Source organism: Bicyclus anynana, chromosome 11 (genome assembly GCF_947172395.1).
Source record: "Bicyclus anynana chromosome 11, ilBicAnyn1.1, whole genome shotgun sequence".
Classification (NCBI taxonomy): domain Eukaryota; kingdom Metazoa; phylum Arthropoda; class Insecta; order Lepidoptera; family Nymphalidae; genus Bicyclus; species Bicyclus anynana.
The window spans coordinates 12,212,978-12,225,358 of NC_069093.1; the positions used below are offsets into that span (position 1 = coordinate 12,212,978).

General features: G+C 38.8%; 1 protein-coding gene across 5 annotated transcripts in view; it reads left to right on the plus strand.

Moving 5' to 3' along the window:
* The window catches only part of LOC112050505 (zinc finger protein 271), a 28,735-nt gene that overhangs the window by 8,824 nt on the left and 7,530 nt on the right, over positions 1-12,381 (plus strand). For 3 of the 5 annotated variants that reach the window (XM_052884207.1, XM_052884204.1, XM_052884205.1), the window contains exons 9-16: positions 673-806; positions 1,549-1,646; positions 2,628-2,766; positions 3,498-3,649; positions 6,894-7,061; positions 8,382-8,609; positions 9,421-9,601; positions 12,120-12,287. In XM_052884207.1, coding sequence (XP_052740167.1) covers positions 673-806; positions 1,549-1,646; positions 2,628-2,766; positions 3,498-3,649; positions 6,894-7,061; positions 8,382-8,609; positions 9,421-9,601; positions 12,120-12,287 — 1,268 coding nt within the window. Of the gene's footprint in view, positions 1-672; positions 807-1,548; positions 1,647-2,627; positions 2,767-3,497; positions 3,650-6,893; positions 7,062-8,381; positions 8,610-9,420; positions 9,602-10,717; positions 11,004-12,119; positions 12,288-12,381 lie in introns of those variants that run through there. The other 2 variants (XM_052884208.1, XM_052884206.1) reach the window with 2 other exon arrangements.

A 12,381-nucleotide genomic window follows, 5' to 3' on the forward strand; every position in this document is an offset into this window, starting at 1 on the left:
TAACACTAACACACACTGATATAGATGAGTAAAATCATCCACACTTTATATGCGGGAAAAACCCCTAATTCTTCTACACTTCTGCTTATCTGCTTGTTTTTTTTTCTTTTCAGTTTCATATTTTATTTATGAAACGTAAGTAGGCCTAACATGCGACTCACGATATAAATTTGCGTGAAGAGAAAAATATATAGTCTACCAATAATGGCCGACCCTTTTATGCCATAGTGGCACACAATCGAATGCTTTGGACAAATCACAAAATACACCAATAGCATTCTTAGCATTTTCCCATGCATCATATATATGTTTTAAAACTTTAGCACCTGCATCAGTCGTACGACCTTTAGTAAAACCATACTGTTCAGGGTGAAATAAATTATTCAAATTAAAATGACTTAGAAGTTGATTTAAAATGTTTTTTTCAAAAACCTTACTAAGTGTTGGCAGTATTGTAATTGGTCTATAATTATTAACATCTGTTTTGTCACCTGATTTAAAAAGTGGTGACAGTTTGCCATGTTTCATTAGGTTCGGAAAGATACCAAAATTCATTGAAAATGTGGGGAGCAATGACATCAATGATGTTAGATATTACTTTCACTGGCAAGCCCAACATATCTCCAGTTCTTTTTAATTTAACAGTTTTTAATATAAAAATGTATATGGCAGGTGATAAACGACGTGGAGGTGGAGGTGGCGGGCCCGAGCGCGGCGATGTCCGAGGCCGAGTCTTCGCCCGGACACCACGCGTGCGACATCTGCGGGAAGATATTCCAGTTCCGCTACCAGCTCATCGTTCACAGGTATAGTACGCGGCCTATAACTTGACCTATGCACACTAACTCAGCTTCACACGTCAGCGATGTATGTACGACTATCTCAGACCAATTATAGAAGGGCCTGTATCGCACTCATGAACAAAATTGTCTGTCATTTTCTGAAGAAAACGATCTTAAATTTGGTATTATGTCTTTTAACTAGAAGTTTTTGCCACACATTTTACAATTCAATTATACAAAAAGATATTTTTACGGAGCTCTTTAACCACGAACACAATTACAACTATTTAACATAGATACTATAGTCAGTTTTTATAATCGCATTAGATCGTTGATCAGATACTTTGACAGAAAAGTAACGTCTAGCGAGGCAGGTCCTATACAATAATTGGTCTGAGACGACTATAGTCCGGCAAGTTCGTTGATAACACTCCCATGATATGCGGGCGACGGGAAAGACTACGCGGGTGTAAAATAGTGCGTGCGGGGAAGTGACGTGCATCAGTCGTGGGTTTTTCATTCACCGCTACACGCCTCCCGGCCCGCGCGGAACATCGTAAGCAAGCAAGCTGTAACCATACTAACACCTTTTGCTTATTATTTTAAGAAATTAAATATCACGTGTCTCAAAGAACCGTGATAGCCCAGTGTATGTGACCTCTGCCCCAGATTCCGGATGGTGTAGGTTCGAATCCGGTCCGGGGCATGCACTATATGACTATAGTATAATGCAATGAGAAATATGTATTGTGATTATTATTTTCAGACGGTATCACGGCGAGAGCAAACCTTATACGTGTCAAGTTTGCGGGTCCGCTTTTGCCAATGCAGTTGAACTATCGAAACATGGAAAATGTCATCTCGGTGAGTACGCCATTCCTAGAGATCTGCCAAAGGAGATGGTCCATTTCAGGTCCACTCTTGTACCCCGAATCATTGAAATTTAAAAAATACAAGGATTTTATTAAAAATTATTAAAGTGAATAAATGTAACTAAATAAAAAGAAATAAATAAAATTAAAACCTAAGTTTTTGAGTTTTATCAAGATGGCGCCCTTATAGCAACTATGACATGACAATTGATAGCAAACGTCAAATCTATTATTGCATTGAAAACGTCATCTATCCGCCATTATTATCCTTATTAGTGTTGCATTTCTTGGGAGATAATGAATATTATTTCGAAAGAATTAAAGTAAATTCGTAGATTTGTATAATCAAAAATAGTTAAAAAAAAACATTTTCTTTTATTTAAACAATGGTACAATGACTGATCCTGGGCTCCATACAATTTTGGACCATCTCCTTTACTTAGTAAACGTAAGAGCACACGCAAACAAAAATAATTCAGGCGGTCAGCATTCTGCGTTTTTTTTGTTATTCATTTTGCACATCAAGTTAATCTGCTACAACCTATACATATATACTCAGAGGCACAATTATCCGCCCACCTTAATATGACGCGATTATATTAAAGTGGGTGGATAAATGTGCCTCTAGTAAGTAGTTTGACTTAGAGTTTTGAATTTATAATATTTATAGAATTCTTCTTGGAGAATTTTTTTTTAGAATTTTTGGCTGGTGGGAGGCTTCGGCCGTGGCTAGTTACCACCCTACCGGTAAAGACGTACCGCCAAGCGATGTAGCGTTCCGGTACGATGCCGTGTACAAACCAAAAGAGATGTGGATTTTCATCCTCCTCCTAACAAGTTAGCCCGTTCCATCTTAGACTGCATCGTCACTTACCATCAGGTGAGATTGTAGTCAAGGGCTAACTTGTAAAGAATAAAAAAAAAACAAAAATATTATTAATTTATATAATATTAATTTTTTGTTTTTTTACAGCGGGTGACCCAGCCGAACGTCAAGCGAAGAGGCTGGCCCAAGACAAGCCATATGCGTGCTCCACGTGCCACAAGACCTTCTCGCGGAAGGAGCATCTTGACAACCACGTGCGGAGTCACACCGGGGAAACTCCTTACAGGTATTTTTTTTCTTCTTTTTTTTTAGTTTCTAAAAGTTAGTCCTTGACTACAATCTCACTTGATGACGCAGTCTTGGTAAGTGATAACGCAGTCTAAGATGGAAACGGATTAACTTGTTAGAAGGAGGATGAAATCCATCCCCTTTTCGGTTTCTACACGACATTATATCGGAACGCTACATACGGTACGTCTTTGCCGGTAGGGTAGTAACTAGTCACGGCCGAATCCTCCCACCATCCAGACCTGGACCAATTAAGAAAATCTCAATCTGTACAATGATAATTATAACGCAATGACTCTTCACACTAGAACATAGCAATGCCGCATACTACGTGGCGCAGTGGTGTGCGCGGTGGATTTACCACATGGAGGTTGGGTTCGATCCCCGGCTGGGCTAATTGGGTCTGGGATGCTTTAGCCGTGGCTAGTTACCACCCTATGGGCAAAGACGTACCATGTCGTGTGGATTTCCATCCTACTCCTAACAAGTTAGCCCGCTTCAATCTTAGATTGCAGCATCACTTGGGCTACACCACGTCTCTCGCCAATCAGACCTGGGCCAATTAAGAAAACTTCAATCAGCCCAGCCGGGGATCGAACCCAGAACTTCCGTCTAGTAAATCCACCGCGCATACCACTGCGCATCGAAGGCCGTCATGTCATGAGATGGGACCAATGACCTTTTAAAAGATTCAAATAATGCAGCAGCTCTTTCTGGCATAACCCTCAGATGCCAGTACTGCTCGAAGACGTTCACCCGCAAGGAGCACATGGTGAACCACGTGCGCAAGCACACGGGCGAGACGCCGCACCGCTGCGAGATCTGCAAGAAGAGCTTCACGCGCAAGGAGCACTTCATGAACCACGTCATGTGGCACACCGGTAAGTATACCACTATAGCTTGGCGGGTTCCTTGATGACACTCCCATGATGTGCGGGCGACGGGCGGGGAAGGACTGCATCTCTACCCCCTCCCGGCCCCCGCGGACCATCTGGAGTGTTAACGAATTTGCCAAGCTATCTATAGGTATATATAGATAGGCAAACCGCATATTTCGATGATTATACCACGCATTATATCGCGCGGGCCTCAGTTGTGCTAACATGCGACTAAGTAAAGAGAGATAGACAAGGCTGAGTTGACACACTCTTTCGTCTCAACGCAATAAAAGAGACAGCGGTACTTCCGGTTGCGCCGTCATTATTTGAAATTTGTCTGGAAATTATCTCGTTGGTCGCACGTTAGCGCTACAGGACTCAGTTATGCGGTTTATCTATAATGGTCGAGATCGATTGTATCATTAACGTGAATGCATACTGGTGCGTATGACTAAGTCCTCGTCTGCACTGTCGATCGGCATGGAAATAAGAGCAGGATCGACAGATTTCGACTCCTCTGCCGTTTTACCACGCAACCCTGTACCGCTCAGGCCAGAACTTTGTCATGCTGATTACTTATAGTGCACGGGTCACACTACGAAAGCTGTCCATGTCTAACATCCCAATAATAGTACGCCAACCATAGTATGTCTGCTCGTCTATATGTTACAAGAATGTAGTAGTATGAAGACAGGGCAGCAAGTGAAGAAAGGGTAGTAGGCGCGTGTTTCATTCAGTTTGTGTTGCTGTATATAATAAAATAGTATATAATAAGCTAAATGATTCGAATAAATTGAAGATTTATTCGAATTGCGGGTCAGCAAAGAAAAAAAAATTGTATGAACATTCTAGAATATGTGGCTAATAATTCATTTTACAGAATGTTTATGGTTATTGCACTAATATTATGATAAAAAAGGTACAATTCTTCTAGTATAATGTAAGTAAGCTAAAAGTAAGAGAAAAATAAAATACACACACAAAGAAGTAATGAACAAAGAAGCTGTGATGAAGGTGACATTGCGATATTACGTTACATAAAGTATTTTAATGTGTAAATAAAACTTACCCTAAAGCGGGGAATTGCACTGCATTTACAAATGAACGAATTGGGTTCACTTGTAGAAACTTACGGAGTTTAAATTTTAATTTTGTAATTTAAGTTTTAATTTTGTAATTCAGTAATATGGTACGTATGTCCACTCTAATAGCGAGCGACTCACTGAATACTAACGTAATATACCTATTGCTGTAACTCGCTTCTATGTTATTACTTGCAATTTTAAATATATGTACCATTTCGGTACACTAGTACCATTCGCTTTCCATCCCTGTACTGCATAGACGAAGACTATGTTTTGTAGTTAATCTATAGAACGGCTGACATCCAATGTCCGCTTAGAAGCGCGTGCGTTGAATCTAGGCCTTAGATGCGTTGACAACATATCTCGTGAAAACAAAGAGATATTGTCGACCAATAGGCGAATCGAAAAAAGCACTCTATCTATCGTTCCGATGGGACGAACGACAGTAATTTTGGATCCGTCGCTATTTGTTGACAATGTGTCTTGTCTTCACGAGATATTTTGTTCGACGCATGCTAGGCCAACTGTTGGGCCTAAAATACAGGCACCTTGACGTCTATACTAATAGCATTAACAACTGAGTCTTAGGGCCATAAATCATTTCTCTATATCTATCTCGCTTGCACTTATGGGTCTTATGGAGCCGTCTAGTGAAGGGTGTAACAATGAAAGACATATTATCGATAAGTAAAGTTTATTATCGTATCTTGTTCACAAAATTAAAAAAATTAACAATATTTGATTTAATATAATACATATTTCATATTATATAATTATTAACTAAATAAAATTAATCTTCATCTGAGTCTTCATCATCAGAATCTTCGTCTTCTGCCAAATTTATTATATATTAGTATCCATAGTGCGCAACGAGTAACACATGAATGTATTTATTTAATTGCAGTAAACACATTTATAGCAAAAAAAATACGCAATGCAATTACATTAGAAACCGACCAATCAGAATCGTCCAAATCATTATTGACTCATCATTAGCACGTGCGCAGGTAGCCGTTTATCGATAATTAGGGTGCGCAGGTAGGCGCGCTGCACATTCCTATCTTTTTTGACTTTTATGACCGGACGACTCAGATGATAATGCGCATACTATAACAATAATGTAAATACTTTTGTCTATTATCTCAATCAACTACTGTTAACTCTCCACATTGCGATAATTACCGATGGTTTCCGTTAGTGTGATCCGAGCATAATTAAACTATAAAAATAATAATATAAGTAATATTTTTAGTGATACGCACTGATGCGTAAAAGGTTTTGTTCTAAGTTGTACAGAACTTACATATGTACTATAACAGTGACGCAATCTTTAACGCATCAGAGTTTCTAAGGCATAGTTTGTATCGAACCCCCAATCCTGCACACCCAGGGATAGTTACCAGTGGTGCAGAAAATAGTACAATTGAATGATTCAACTATCACAATAAACCTAATTATGATGTTTTACAATAAAAATCGTGTTAAAATACATTTATAGTACTTGCACGAAAACATTTCTTTCAGTTTTTAATATTTATTTAATAAAACACAGATATTAGTTGAGTCAAATTATATTTTATTTGATTTTTTCGAAAGCTGTTTCACAGATTTTAAACATTTTGATATATTTAGTACAAATGCACATATTATTATATATACAAAAGTCCTGATGGATAGGTGATTGTTAATAGAAATAAAAATTATTTAAATTTCAGTTATAAGATAATAGAAGTCAAAAATGTTTGCTATTTAAAGTTGCTAATTTTTCTGTTCAATTTCAAGTAATCTCCTATATACTATGGAGGTTCTATCACTCTATAATCTGATAAAAATCATCACAAACTGGGTCATTTTTTATCACCATACTTAGCTTCTGTTTTCCATAAACACCCAATTAATTTAATTGTACAAGTATGCAAAATGCACTTACAAACTTCTTATACCTATCCATCAGGACTTTTAATACTTACATAGTAAACTTACAAACAAGATTTCGAAACTGGTTGTTTCAAACTCAAAATCTGCCTAATTTGACTAGACTAGACACAGTTATTGGTAAAATTTAATTGTAACACCCAAAATAATGACATATAAAAAATATTTCGCGTAACATAGTTGCATCATTGATTGTTAACATTATATTTTCTGCCCCACATGAATAGGTGAAACGCCGCACCATTGTCAAATATGCGGAAAGAAGTATACTAGGAAGGAGCATTTAGTGAACCATATGCGATCCCATACAAACGATACACCGTTCAAATGTGAACTGTGCAGCAAGTCCTTCACCAGGAAGGAGCACTTCACCAATCACATATTGTGGCATACTGGTTAGTATCCGTTGATTTACAACACGATATCAATAAAATTAATAACTTTCTAACATTTAGTGAGGGTTTACAAAAGGTTAATGCAGGCCTACAATGCACGTCACGACATATTTAAAAAAAAAAAATTTATTCGGCCGGTAATACTAAAAAATAAGCTGACATATTACAGGCATAAATTAAAAAAAAAAAAAAATTTTTTTCGTGAAGAGAAAAAGTCAGAGAACAATAGCGATCAATTTTGTCGCTATTGTTCTCTGACTTTTTCTCTTCACGAAAAAATTATCTTCAAGAATAAATATCGCTCTGTCTTTCGTCCTAATGCGATAAAAATAAGAGCTATATTTTTAGTTTGACTGCTATTGGTCAACACGAGATATGTCGTGGCGCTCATCTTTAGAATTCTGGTTTAGATTATAAGTACGACGCAGTGCGCTTTATACTTAACTTAACTCAATGATTTATTTTAGCATTCCAATAAAAAGTTTGTGCATGATATTTATAGTTTAACAATACTGCCGTCACCGAACTTACATTTTGAATAAATAAATAAAAAAAAAGATTCATCAGTTATTTACTAGTGATCTCTATACTAGGTAACCTGTATTGTGGTTACCATGTAAGACTACCTAGTGTTGTAAACACTTAATAGATAGTAAACTTAAAATCCGCTGTAAACACAAGGAGTATAATTGTGTAGTGTACAAAAACATACCACGCAAGTTTATTTAGTGTACTTGCAAAATTCGGCGTGCTGGAACTTCAGAGATTTTTTAAAAAAAGAATATTTGTCATATCTTTTTAATAAGACCTACATTTTCATTCTAGTAGTCCCCGTAGGACTAAGAACAACACTAGTCCTACGGGGCGGGGATCGAACTACCACCCCTCTGTAAAATCTAATATATAAAATTCTCGTGTCACAGTTTTCGTTGCCAAACGGCTTGACCGATTTTGATGAAATTTTTTGTGCTTATACGGTATCTATGAGAATAAGCCAACATCTATTTTTCAAACCCCTAAATCCTAGGGGTAGGGTAAAAGTAGGGTATGACTAGGGTAGGGGTAGGATTGAGGTACGGTAGAGGTAATGTAGGGGTAGGGTAGGAGTAGGGTAGAAGCAGGGTAGGGTAGGGTATAGTAGTTTAGGGTAGGGATTAGGGTAGGATAGGGGTAGGGGTAGTTGAAAGTTTACATAGAGTTTCACGCGGACGAAGTCGCGGGCGTCCGCTAGTATACATATAAATAAGTGTTATAATAAGGATAGTATGTAATGGAAACTATATGTAGCCTTTATTTGTATGAATATAATTTTGTCCACAGGTGAAACGCCCCACCGTTGTGACTTCTGTTCAAAGACATTTACACGCAAGGAGCACTTGCTCAACCACGTGCGTCAACACACCGGCGAGTCGCCGCACCGATGCAACTTCTGCTCTAAGTCCTTCACACGCCGCGAACACCTGGTGAACCACGTCAGACAGCATACCGGGGAGACGCCCTTCCAGTGCGGATACTGTCCTAAAGCCTTCACGAGAAAGGATCACCTTGGTAAGTTCTACCGGAATAACACTCCTTTCCAATGTGGATACTGTCCTAAAGCCTTCACGAGAAAGGATCACCTTGGTAAGTTCTACTGGAATAACACTCCTTTCCAATGTTGATACTGTCCTAAAGCCTTCACGAGATAGGATCACTGTGATAAGTTCTACCAGAATAACATTCTGTCATAAAGCCTTCACGAGAAAGGATCACCTTGGCAAGTTCTACCAGAGTAACACTCCTTTCCAATGCGGATACTGTCCTAAAGACTTCACGAGAAAGGATCATTTTGGAAAGATCTACCAGAATAACACTCCTTTCCAATGCAGATACTGTCCTAAAGCCTTCACGAGAAAGGACCACCTTGATAAGTTCTACCAGAGTAACACTTTCCAATGCGGATACTGTCTTAAAGCCTTCATGAGAAAGGATCACCTTGATTAGTTCTACCAGAGTAACATACCGTCCTAAAGCCTTCACAAGAAAGGATCACTTTGGTAAGTTCTACCAGAGTAACACTCCTTTCTAATGTGGATTCTGGACTAAAGTCTTTGATAGTAAAGATCATCATCATTTGCTCTATAACATGTAGTACCTATGCTCAGAATCAATTGTAACAATGTCCGAGTGGCCACATAAGCACTACTGCTCAAAGTCTGTGACTTTCCTTGCCTCTTTAACATCTTTTGAACCACATACTGACAACAATACTTTCATTAAAAAGACACCTCTAATTAACTCAATATGTATGCTAGGCAATTGTTTTGTCAATCACACCCAGTGACATAAAAATCCAAAACCAAATTGTTTTTTCTTTCAGTGAACCACGTCCGTCAACACACCGGGGAGTCCCCGCACAAGTGTTCTTACTGCACGAAGTCATTCACGCGCAAGGAACATCTGACCAATCACGTGCGCCAACACACCGGGGAGTCCCCTCATCGGTGTAATTACTGTTCGAAGTCGTTCACTAGAAAGGAACATCTCACTAATCATATTAGGTGAGATTATTGTTTAGATGTTATAACAACTAAAGACTCTTAATATAATTATAGCATAAGCCCTCATTCGCACGAGAGATTTTTTAACGGACGTTAAAAAAGCGTTCAAAGCGTTTACGATAAAGGATGACCTTGGTAAGTTCTACCAGAGTAACGCTTGTTTCCAATGTATGAAGTTAAAATATTTCCAATGCCCAAAATTGAAAATGCAACACTGCTCAAAAAAAGCGTTGTGTTTTTAAAAAGGCTGTCGTGTGAACATATACTTGGGAATGCATTTGTTGTATTTAAACGCTTTTATAACGTCCGTTAAAAAAAATCACGTGCGAATGAGGGTTACGTTGGTAAATATTTCGGTATTTTTTATTGTCACTTCTTGTCACAAAATTCAGTAAGTATGTATGTGACAAACGAAAAATCTCGTGAGGATAAATAGACAATTTTCTATCAATAACGGCGCGACCGGAAATACCGCTATCTTCATTGCGTTGACGAAATAGATAGGACTAGGACTACTCCGCCGCCATTGTTCGACATTTTGTCTATTTCTTTTTGTCTATGTCTTTCATGAGATTTATCGTTGACGCATCATGGGGCTACTAGACCTATATTTATTTTAATACCTAATTTTTGTGACATTTATTATAAACAAAATGTGTTACAGTTACCCCATATCTTTCTAAAACAGCTTACACAATGTAACAGTTAATTGTATTTATTAGCATACTAATTATCAAATTAACAAAGTTACATGCTATTTAACATCTTGCATGTGCATGAAAAATTGTTAAAATGAAAAAAAAATGTACGCGACAATGCTGTGCTACTAGCTAGTTGAAATTGTAAAGTATAAATATTTCTTTTAGAAGCATGATATCCATTGCATGAAATATAAATTACAAGGTAAGAATTTTTCCAAAAATCAGTACAATATTATATTTTGTGATAGTCCAACTAGCATTTGTGGGAAGTTTCCAAGCCCTAGCAAATAGCACAGCATTGTGCATTCCGATTTGGACTCCCCCAAGCTAACATTCCACTCCCCCATATATGTATTACATACGTGCTAACAGCTTTGTTGCAAGTATTAAAATCGGAATGTACTTTGTTGTGCAGACAGCATACGGGGGAGACTCCCCACAAGTGTACGTTCTGCCCGCGCGCGTTCTCCCGGAAGGAGCATCTGAACCAACACATCAGGCAGCACACTGGTGACATGCCGCACACCTGCACGTTCTGCAGCAAGACCTTTACTAGGAAGGAGCACCTTGTTACACATGTTCGGTACGTATCAATGTGTGTTATGAGCCCACAAGTGCACGTTCTGCCCGCGCGCGTTCTCCCGGAAGGAGCATCTGAACCAACACATCAGGCAGCACACTGGTGACATGCCGCACACCTGCACGTTCTGCAGCAAGATCTTTACTAGGAAGGAGCACCTTGTTACACATGTTCGGTACGTATCAATGTGTGTTATGAGCCCACAAGTGCACGTTCTGCCCGCGCGCGTTCTCCCGGAAGGAGCATCTGAACCAACACATCAGGCAGCACACTGGTGACATGCCGCACACCTGCACGTTCTGCAGCAAGACCTTTACTAGGAAGGAGCACCTTGTTACACATGTTTGGTATGTATAAACGTGTATTATGAGCCCACAAGTGCACGTTCTGCCCGCGCGCGTTCTCCCGGAAGGAGCATCTGAACCAACACATCAGGCAGCACACTGGTGACATGCCGCACACCTGCACGTTCTGCAGCAAGACCTTTACTAGGAAGGAGCACCTTGTTACACATGTTCGGTATGTATAAACGTGTATTATGAGCCCACAAGTGCACATTCTGCCCGCGCGCGTTCTCCCGGAAGGAGCATCTGAACCAACACATCAGGCAGCACACTGGTGACATGCCACATCTTAAGCAAGACCATTATAATTTTTAATTTATATATCTAGCTACATTTTCATGCATACTACGCTATAATTGTTTATCTGTATTATTGTCTGACCTGTACTTTATATATATTATACATTTGATTCCAAATTAACTGTTAAATCAATCTTAACTAATTTTCAACCTGGATACGGCATAGGATATTTTATAGCGTAATTCATAGTACATGTATTGTATAAACTCGTATGTCTTGGGAAGTGGCTTTAGATATAGTGATAAGATGACATCGTTATAAATTACCCTACCTTAGACAGAGTAGTAAACAAACTTGTATTCTTTCAAAAACAGATCAACTTATCCATTTGTATACAAACAAGACAATTTGATATTCAGTGTCATATCATGTGGCTTTTTTGAAAAACCTTACTGTGATATGAAGATCACATCATATTGAATACCTATTGACTCGGCACATAGTCTTCTTATTCTCTGTCTATGGCTTTTCAGTTGTTCGCTGTTTGTCTACTATCTACTATCAATCTATCTGTACACCTTACCACCACACCTTAAGCCAAAATGGACTTCTAAAAGTAGACATATAAAATGGTTTAATTTGTGTTGGTGCAGGCAACACACCGGGGAGACGCCATTCAAATGCACGTACTGTGCAAAGTCCTTCTCAAGGAAGGAGCACCTCACCAACCACGTCCACCTCCACACGGGGGAGACACCACACAAATGTCCTTTTTGCACCAAGACATTCTCCAGACGGGAACATTTAACCAATCATGTCCGGTGAGTTGGGTTTTTTCATATTAATTAATACTAACGTCGTTGAAATCCTACCCCTAACCTAAGTATCCTATGCCCGTCTCCTGGTTCTGAGCTA